Raw genomic sequence first — 10,682 nt, 5'->3', positions numbered from 1 at the left:
TTCCTTTCTTGAAAGAAATGATATCTGCGAGGATTTCCAGTCCGGATTTAGACCGTACCATAGTACCGAGACAGCTCTCGTTAGAGTCACAAATGATTTGCTCTTATCATCCGATCGTGGTTGTATCTCGCTATTAGTGTTACTCGATCTTAGTGCTGCATTTGACACTATCGACCACAACGTTCTTTTAAATAGATTAGAACATTATGTTGGCATTACGGGAAATGCACTAGCATGGTTTAAATCATACTTATCTGACCGTTATCAGTTTGTAGCAGTAAATGAAGAGATGTCTCATCGATCACAAGTTCAGTATGGCGTACCACAAGGCTCAGTACTAGGACCGCTGCTGTTCACTCTGTACATGCTACCCTTAGGAGATATCATTAGGAAACATGGCATTAGCTTTCACTGTTATGCCGATGATACTCAGCTCTATATTTCTTCAAAACCTAACGAAACTTATCAATTCACTAAATTAACGGAATGCATAGCGGATATAAAAAATTGGATGACTTGTAATTTCCTACTTCTAAATTCTGAAAAAACAGAGTTTCTAATTATTGGACAAAAAACTTCCTCACGTAATAATCTAGAATACTGTCTAACACTTGATGGCTGCTCTGTTAAGTCTTCGTCGTCGGTTAGGAACCTGGGTGTGCTCTTTGATACCAATCTTTCATTTGAAAGTCACGTGTCCAGTATCTGTAAAACTGCATTTTTCCATCTTAAAAATATATCTAAATTACGCCATATGCTCTCATTGACAAATGCGGAACAATTAGTTCATGCGTTCATGACCTCAAGGCTAGATTATTGTAATGCTCTACTGGGTGGTTGCCCTGCACGCTTAATAAACAAACTACAGCTGGTTCAAAACGCAGCAGCTCGAGTTCTTACCAGAACCAGGAAGTATGACCATATTAGCCCAGTTCTGTCAAAACTGCACTGGCTCCCTATTAAACATCGCATCAATTTTAAAATATTGCTGATTACTTACAAAGCACTAAATGGTTTAGCTCCGCAGTACTTGAGCGAGCTCTTAACGCATTATAGTCCGTCACGTCTATTACGATCTCAAAATTCCGGCCAGTTGATAATACCTAGAATATCAAAATCGACTGCTGGTGGTAGATCCTTTTCCTATTTAGCACCAAAACTCTGGAACAGTCTTCCTACCATTGTCCGGGAAGCAGACACACTCTGTCAGTTCAAAGCCAGATTAAAGACACATCTCTTTGACCTAGCTTTCACATAATACATTATAGACTTCTATAATTTAATGTTAGGCTGCATATAGTAGGTCAGCCGGAACCGGGAACACTTCCCAAAAATCCAGATGTACTCGTTACATCATGAGAAGAATGGCATCTACGCTAATTTTAGTGTCTGTGTTTATCCCGAGGTTTTCCTGCAGCCTGCCGGATCCAGGCCGTATCCAGATCTGACGAAGGACCTTCGCCTGGACCCGATGACAACGCAGTGCTGAAGTGCCAACTAGTCTCTCCCTATGGAGGATCCCTTTCCCACTCTACAGATAAGGCGTTGTCGGGAAAATTCGTCTCGCGGTCCTACCCCAAAGCAACAAATAAAATAAAATTCCTTATCAAAATTTATAAGGAAAGACAAGTATTTTGTTTAGGCTTGGCTTGTAGGGAATTCCAAACCTGCGTATATTCAAACGCACATAACTATAGAACCCATTCTAGATGCTCATGTGAACGCCATCAGCGTTTCTCACAGGTTCGCGTTTAAAGTCTGTGTAGAGGGAATGGTGTCGTCTTAGCGGCCCCTAATTTAATAACAAATGATCATTGCGACGGAAGCAAATCAATTAAAACTAACTTTAGATGGAAATAACTTAACTCTGCTGTAAAGCCGAAACAATCTCTGTTACCTTAAATTATACGCTTATCTCTGTAAAGCTGCTTTGAAACAATCTACATTGTTAAAAGCGCTATATAAATGAAGATGACTTGACTTGACTTGACGCTCACCTGCTTCAGTGTGTGTGTGTGTGTGTGACGTTACTGACGCTCACCCGCTGCAGTGTGTGTGTGTGTGTGTGTGACGTTACTGACGCTCACCTGCTTCAGTGTGTGTGTGTGTGTGTGTGTGCGTGTGTGTGACGTTACTGACGCTCACCTGCTTCAGTGTGTGTGTGTGTGAGAGACGTTACTGACGCTCACCTGCTTCAGTGTGTGTGTGTGTGTGTGACGTTACTGACGCTCACCTGCTTCAGTGTGTGTGTGTGTGTGTGACGTTACTGACGCTCACCTGCTTCAGTGTGTGTGTGTGTGTGTGACGTTACTGACGCTCACCTGCTTCAGTGTGTGTGTGTGTGTGTGACGTTACTGACGCTCACCCGCTGCAGTGTGTGTGTGTGTGTGTGAGACGTTACTGACGCTCACCTGCTTCAGTGTGTGTGTGTGTGTGTGTGTGTGTGTGTGACGTTACTGACGCTCACCCGCTGCAGTGTGTGTGTGTGTGTGTGTCTGTGTCTGAAATTAAAGCCAAACACTTCCTGTTCCAGCTGTGCCGATCACTGGATCACATGCACAGGTGTGTGTGTGTGTGTGTGTGTGACGTTACTGACGCTCACCTGCTTCAGTGTGTGTGTGTGTGTGTGTGTGTGACGTTACTGACGCTCACCTGCTTCAGTGTGTGTGTGTGTGTGTGTGACGTTACTGACGCTCACCTGCTTCAGTGTGTGTGTGTGTGTGTGTATGTCGTTACTGACGCTCACCTGCTTCAGTGTGTGTGTGTGTCGTTACTGACGCTCACCTGCTTCAGTGTGTGTGTGTGTGTGTGTATGTCGTTACTGACGCTCACCTGCTTCAGTGTGTGTGTGTGTGTGACGTTACTGACGCTCACCTGCTTCAGTGTGTGTGTGTGACGTTACTGATGCTCACCTGCTTCAGTGTGTGTGTGTGTGTGTGTATGTCGTTACTGACGCTCACCTGCTTCAGTGTGTGTGTGTGTCGTTACTGACGCTCACCTGCTTCAGTGTGTGTGTGTGTGTGTGTGTATGTCGTTACTGACGCTCACCTGCTTCAGTGTGTGTGTGTGTGTGACGTTACTGACGCTCACCTGCTTCAGTGTGTGTGTGTGACGTTACTGATGCTCACCTGCTTCAGTGTGTGTGTGTGTGTGTGTATGTCGTTACTGACGCTCACCTGCTTCAGTGTGTGTGTGTGTCGTTACTGACGCTCACCTGCTTCAGTGTGTGTGTGTGTGTGTGTGAGAGACGTTACTGACGCTCACCTGCTTCAGTGTGTGTGTGTGTGTGACGTTACTGACGCTCACCTGCTTCAGTGTGTGTGTGACGTTACTGATGCTCACCTGCTTCAGTGTGTGTGTGTGTGTGAGAGACGTTACTGACGCTCACCTGCTTCAGTGTGTGTGTGTGTGTGTGTCGTTACTGACGCTGTTCTGTTCCTCTCCTAAACCCAGCCGAGGGATATTCCACAGAGACGTGAAGCCGGAGAACATCCTGATCAAAGTAAGTCAAGGGTTAAACTCATTCATAAACAGTTGTGTGCTTGTACACATACCTGAGAACTTCACAAAACGTGAGTGTGAGAGTGTGTGTGTGTGTGTGTAGCCGCATTTCCATTACCCTTCAAATTGCGAATTGAAAATACGCCCAATGGAAACACGTCAATTGCGCAAAAACTCCCATATATTGCAAAACAGTGTTTGCGCTCGCATGAGGCGTTTTATCAGGCAGTTCGAAAAAGGAATATTTCGCAAAACTCCAATGGAAACATTTTTGGGCATTTACAGTCACCTGACGTAGATGACGCGGAATGTTTGGACAGAATACGAGACAGAGTTCTTTATTAAACTCATAAGACAAAAGAATTACGAGGTTCTGAAAACAGTTCCTGATGTTCTGACAGAACGAGGTTCTGAAAACCGTTCCTGATGTTCTGACAGAACGAGGTTCTGAAAACCGTCCCTGATGTTCTGACATAACGAGGTTAAACCGTCCCTGATGTTCTGACAGAACGAGGTTCTGAAAACCGTTCCTGATGTTCTGACAGAACGAGGTTCTGAAAACAGTCCCTGATGTTCTGACAGAACGAGGTTCTGAAAACCGTTCCTGATGTTCTGACAGAACGAGGTTAAACTGTCCCTGATGTTCTGACAGAACGAGGTTCTGAAAACCGTCCCTGATGTTCTGACATAACGAGGTTCTGAAAACCGTCCCTGATGTTCTGACAGAACGAGGTTCTGAAAACCGTTCCTGATGTTCTGACAGAACGAGGTTCTGAAAACCGTTCCTGATGTTCTGACAGAACGAGGCTCTGAAAACCGTTCCTGATGTTCTGACAGAACGAGGTTAAACCGTCCCTGATGTTCTGACAGAACGAGGTTCTGAAAACCGTCCCTGATGTTCTGACAGAACGAGGTTCTGAAAACCGTTCCTGATGTTCTGACAGAACGAGGTTCTGAAAACCGTTCCTGATGTTCTGACAGAACGAGGTTAAACCGTTCCTGATGTTCTGACAGAACGAGGTTAAACCGTACCTGATGTTCTGACATAACGAGGTTCTGAAAACCGTCCCTGATGTTCTGACAGAACGAGGTTAAACCGTCCCTGATGTTCTGACATAACGAGGTTCTGAAAACCGTCCCTGATGTTCTGACAGAACGAGGTTCTGAAAACCGTTCCTGATGTTCTGACAGAACGAGGTTCTGAAAACCGTTCCTGATGTTCTGACAGAACGAGGTTCTGAAAACCGTTCCTGATGTTCTGACAGAACGAGGTTAAACCGTCCCTGATGTTCTGACAGAACGAGGTTCTGAAAACCGTTCCTGATGTTCTGACAGAACGAGGTTCTGAAAACCGTTCCTGATGTTCTGACAGAACGAGGTTCTGAAAACCGTCCCTGATGTTCTGACAGAACGAGGCTCTGAAAACCGTTCCTGATGTTCTGACAGAACGAGGCTCTGAAAACCGTTCCTGATGTTCTGACAGAACGAGGTTCTGAAAACCGTCCCTGATGTTCTGACAGAACGAGGTTAAACCGTCCCTGATGTTCTGACAGAACGAGGTTCTGAAAACCGTCCCTGATGTTCTGACATAACGAGGTTCTGAAAACCGTCCCTGATGTTCTGACAGAACGAGGTTCTGAAAACCGTTCCTGATGTTCTGACAGAACGAGGTTCTGAAAACCGTCCCTGATGTTCTGACAGAACGAGGCTCTGAAAACCGTACCTGATGTTCTGACATAACGAGGTTCTGAAAACCGTTCCTGATGTTCTGACAGAACGAGGTTCTGAAAACCGTCCCTGATGTTCTGACAGAACGAGGCTCTGAAAACCGTACCTGATGTTCTGACATAACGAGGTTCTGAAAACCGTTCCTGATGTTCTGACAGAACGAGGTTCTGAAAACCGTCCCTGATGTTCTGACAGAACGAGGTTAAACCGTCCCTGATGTTCTGACAGAACGAGGCTCTGAAAACCGTTCCTGATGTTCTGACAGAACGAGGTTCTGAAAACCGTCCCTGATGTTCTGACAGAACGAGGTTCTGAAAACCGTTCCTGATGTTCTGACAGAACGAGGCTCTGAAAACCGTTCCTGATGTTCTGACAGAACGAGGCTCTGAAAACCGTACCTGATGTTCTGACATAACGAGGTTCTGAAAACCGTTCCTGATGTTCTGACAGAACGAGGTTAAACCGTCCCTGATGTTCTGACAGAACGAGGCTCTGAAAACCGTTCCTGATGTTCTGACAGAACGAGGTTCTGAAAACCGTTCCTGATGTTCTGACAGAACGAGGTTCTGAAAACCGTTCCTGATGTTCTGACAGAACGAGGCTCTGAAAACCGTTCCTGATGTTCTGACAGAACGAGGTTCTGAAAACCGTCCCTGATGTTCTGACATAACGAGGTTCTGAAAACCGTCCCTGATGTTCTGACAGAACGAGGTTCTGAAAACCGTTCCTGATGTTCTGACAGAACGAGGTTCTGAAAACCGTTCCTGATGTTCTGACAGAACGAGGTTAAACCGTACCTGATGTTCTGACAGAACGAGGTTCTGAAAACCGTCCCTGATGTTCTGACATAACGAGGTTCTGAAAACCGTCCCTGATGTTCTGACAGAACGAGGTTCTGAAAACCGTCCCTGATGTTCTGACATAACGAGGTTCTGAAAACCGTTCCTGATGTTCTGACAGAACGAGGCTCTGAAAACCATCCCTGATGTTCTGACAGAACGAGGTTCTGAAAACCGTTCCTGATGTTCTGACAGAACGAGGATCTGAAAACAGTTCCTGATGTTCTGACAGAACGAGGTTCTGAAAACCGTTCCTGATGTTCTGACAGAACGAGGTTAAACCGTCCCTGATGTTCTGACAGAACGAGGTTCTGAAAACCGTCCCTCATGTTCTGACAGAACGAGGTTCTGAAAACCGTCCCTGATGTTCTGACATAACGAGGTTCTGAAAACCGTCCCTGATGTTCTGACAGAACGAGGTTCTGAAAACCGTTCCTGATGTTCTGACAGAACGAGGTTCGGAAAACCGTTCCTGATGTTCTGACAGAACGAGGTTCTGAAAACAGTTCCTGATGTTCTGACAGAACGAGGTTCTGAAAACCGTTCCTGATGTTCTGACAGAACGAGGTTAAACCGTCCCTGATGTTCTGACATAACGAGGTTCTGAAAACCGTCCCTGATGTTCTGACAGAACGAGGTTCTGAAAACCGTTCCTGATGTTCTGACAGAACGAGGTTCTGAAAACCGTCCCTGATGTTCTGACAGAACGAGGTTCTGAAAACCGTTCCTGATGTTCTGACAGAACGAGGTTCTGAAAACCGTTCCTGATGTTCTGACAGAACGAGGTTCTGAAAACCGTCCCTGATGTTCTGACAGAACGAGGTTCTGAAAACCGTCCCTGATGTTCTGACAGAACGAGGTTCTGAAAACCGTTCCTGATGTTCTGACAGAACGAGGTTCTGAAAACCATTCCTGATGTTCTGACAGAACGAGGTTCTGAAAACCGTCCCTGATGTTCTGACAGAACGAGGTTCTGAAAACCGTTCCTGATGTTCTGACAGAACGAGGTTCTGAAAACCGTCCCTGATGTTCTGACAGAACGAGGTTCTGAAAACCGTCCCTGATGTTCTGACAGAACGAGGTTCTGAAAACAGTTCCTGGGGCCTCATTTATAAAACTTTGCGTATGATTTGCGTCATAAGTGGCGTACGGATGAAACATAGGACGTGCGTACGCACAGAAATATTCGGATTTATAAAACCGTGCGCACGCACATCCTACGCAGTTTTCCCTTAATAAATCACAATCAATTCTAAATGTAGCGCAGCTTTTGCGGCTTCATGTCACGCCCATAGTTGCCCATAAATAGTCCGTGAAACGCCCACAAGTTAATATTCATCGATTTCGAAATCATGGCAAACACAGAGAGGAAAACCAAGAAACGTAACTTCACTCACGTCATTACGCATTGTGATGGCATCATGGCATTTTATTACCATCCATTTGATTGCATCTGACAAGCTACAGATGTGTTATGATGATGAATTGCATAACATGCCAATATTATTGCAGAACATATTTCACTTTTCTTTTAGCAAATTTGTGTTAATTTGCATTTCTGTTCTAATCTTCGTTTGATTTTGTTTGTTTTACACTGCAGATCGATCAAACGGGTGTTCGTGTAGGCTGTTAATTGTAAGACTTGCTTTGTGAAGTCTTCATGTTATTTATGAGAGGCAGTATTGCCGTTTATTTTACACAACGGTCTACAGTTTCACACACTTTCACGTGTTTCTTCCAACTGCCGACGGTGTCGCCATTTCTCATTTCACCCGTTTTTGTGCGTACGCCTGGGTCAGAGTGTGCGTGAAAGACCGCACATTTTCCCGTCAAGTTTGCTTTTTATAAATACCAATTATTGCGTAGAGAGCGGCGTACGCCTTCTTTTGTGCGTACGCAACGTTTATAAATGAGGCCCCAGATGTTCTGACAGAACGAGGTTCTGAAAACCATTCCTGATGTTCTGACAGAACGAGGTTCTGAAAACCATTCCTGATGTTCTGACAGAACGAGGTTAAACCGTCCCTGATGTTCTGACAGAACGAGGTTCTGAAAACCGTTCCTGATGTTCTGACAGAACGAGGTTCTGAAAACAATTCCTGATGTTCTGACAGAACGAGGTTCTGAAAACCATTCCTGATGTTCTGACAGAACGAGGTTAAACCGTCCCTGATGTTCTGACAGAACGAGGTTCTGAAAACCGTCCCTGATGTTCTGACAGAACGAGGTTCTGAAAACAATTCCTGATGTTCTGACAGAACGAGGTTCTGAAAACCATTCCTGATGTTCTGACAGAACGAGGTTAAACCGTCCCTGATGTTCTGACAGAACGAGGCTCTGAAAACCGTCCCTGATGTTCTGACAGAACGAGGTTCTGAAAACAATTCCTGATGTTCTGACAGAACGAGGTTCTGAAAACCATTCCTGATGTTCTGACAGAACGAGGTTAAACCGTCCCTGATGTTCTGACAGAACGAGGTTCTGAAAACCGTTCCTGATGTTCTGACAGAACGAGGTTCTGAAAACAATTCCTGATGTTCTGACAGAACGAGGTTCTGAAAACTGTCCCTGATGTTCTGACAGAACGAGGTTCTGAAGCTGGCAGACTTCGGGTCCTGCAGGAGCATCTCCTCCAGGCCTCCTCACACCGAGTACATCTCGACCCGCTGGTACCGAGCGCCCGAGTGTCTGCTGACCGACGGACACTACTCTCAGAAGATGGACGTGTGGAGTGCCGGCTGCGTGTTCTTCGAGATCCTCAGGTATCGCTAGTGTGTGTGTGAGTGTGTGTGTGAGTGTTCCTGTCTGGAATGGTCATCATACTCTAACAGGCCGTTTCATGTCTTCTAGCCTGAGCCCGTTATTCCCCGGACGTAACGAGCTCGACCAGGTCAACAAGATCCACGAGGTGTTGGGCTCGCCGGACGACACACTGCTGCAGAAGTTCAAACAGTGAGAACAGCATCAACACACACACACACACACACACCTCAGATCTGCTACAGAACCATCAAACCTACACCAGAAAGCCTTGAACTCAGAGCATATACTGTAGACAGACTCACCATTACACCACATCTGATACTGTTCTGGGTGAACGTGTTATCATCATCATGCTAACCCTTGATCCACATGCTGAAATCTGAACCGCACACTGTAGTTTATACACTGATACTGATACACTAGTGCCGATAATCAGATTAAACCTCAATCAGTCTCTGGAATCCAGATGTTCTTACTGACACATGAACTCATATCTGTGTGAGACCAGACCAGCATGTGATGTGTGTGAGAGTATTCCTCAGTCTAGCGGCGTTCAGAATGATCACACACTTGTGTTGCTTCTTAGTTAGGATGAACAAGACAATTGGCGCTTTTCCACTGCATGGTACAGTACGATACGGCTCGCTTTAAATGGTACCACCTCTGTTGAGGTTCCAAGCGTACCGTACCGATACTAAAATGTGACGTAAAAACACTGCAGATCACTGATTGGTGTCGTCATCTGCGCTTCATTGTAAGAGTTCCCAGACTCTTTTGTTTTCTTTAGCAGTATTTTGTTTTGCTGCCATCCGCCTCATTTTAAACACATTTCTCCGTCTTGCAGTTAAAAACATCCACATGCCGAGAATCAAGAACACCATCCCCTCGATAGGCTCCATTGTTCCTGTGTTGTGCTTTTGAAATGTGGTGCGTTTACGATGATGTCATGGCAGTAAAGGTGGCAACTATAACGATCAGTCCCACCCACTTTGAAGCGGTACTGACTGCAGTGGAAAAGCAACCGAGCTAAAGCGAACCGAACCGTGCCGAGTCGAGTCGTACCACGAAGTAGAAAAGCGAAGCGAGCCGAACCGATTCGCGCCGAGTCGAGCTGAGCCGTACCATGCAGTGGAAAAGCGCCATATTTAATCTTATTTCGCTTCTTTTCAGACGGTTTCTCATTATTACGCAGCTCTAACACGCCACACACACCGATCATCACTGCTGACATCATCTCTGTGATTGTGTTCCCCGTGTGTGAAGGTCTCGGGCGATGCGGTTTGATTTCCCTCCTCGGAAAGGCTGTGGGATTCCTGCACTGGTTCCTCACTGTTCCTCTGCTAGCCTGTCTCTGCTGGAGCAGATGCTGACCTACGACCCCGAGGAGCGCATCAGCGCCCGCGCAGCACTGCAACACTCCTGCTTCAGAGAGCTACGGTCAGCACACACTCACACACACACACACACTCACTCTCACACACAGATATTACTCTCTTACTGGACACTTTAGTTAGTTTAGTTTGAGTGAGTATTCCCACATCGGCTGAAGACTTTTGCATGATGCCTGTCAGAATAAAGCCCAACATAAAGACTTTAACTGTGACTTTGACAGTCAAGGAGTCAGGTTCATCACCTGTGTTAGAGATGAGTGCAGGAGTGTGTTCATCTCTGTGTGTTCATCCCTCTGGTGTGTGCTAGAATGGCGGAGAGGCGAGTGGGTCTGCGGAGGAAAGCTGAGGGAGAGTCCAGCAACACACCGGCGTCTGATCAGCTGTGGCGGCTCGCGAGACAGGGCCGGAGACAGGTAACCCTTCAGAAGATCTCAACATGATCTCAGAACCACTGATCTCG

The 10,682-nt window shown here is 46.0% G+C and overlaps 1 protein-coding gene across 2 annotated transcripts in view; it reads left to right on the top strand.

Moving 5' to 3' along the window:
* The window catches only part of mok (MOK protein kinase), a 16,944-nt gene that overhangs the window by 2,752 nt on the left and 3,510 nt on the right, over positions 1–10,682 (top strand). For both annotated transcript variants that reach the window (XM_079853007.1, XM_079853008.1), the window contains exons 6-10: positions 3,454–3,502; positions 8,652–8,830; positions 8,919–9,020; positions 10,095–10,268; positions 10,530–10,635. In XM_079853007.1, the coding sequence (XP_079709133.1) occupies positions 3,454–3,502; positions 8,652–8,830; positions 8,919–9,020; positions 10,095–10,268; positions 10,530–10,635 (610 nt within the window). The remainder of the gene's footprint in view (positions 1–3,453; positions 3,503–8,651; positions 8,831–8,918; positions 9,021–10,094; positions 10,269–10,529; positions 10,636–10,682) is intronic.

The sequence above is a fragment of the Squalius cephalus genome, assembly GCF_949319135.1.
Source record: "Squalius cephalus genome assembly, chromosome: 20".
NCBI lineage: Eukaryota > Metazoa > Chordata > Actinopteri > Cypriniformes > Leuciscidae > Squalius > Squalius cephalus.
This window is presented reverse-complemented; position numbering and strand designations above follow the sequence as displayed.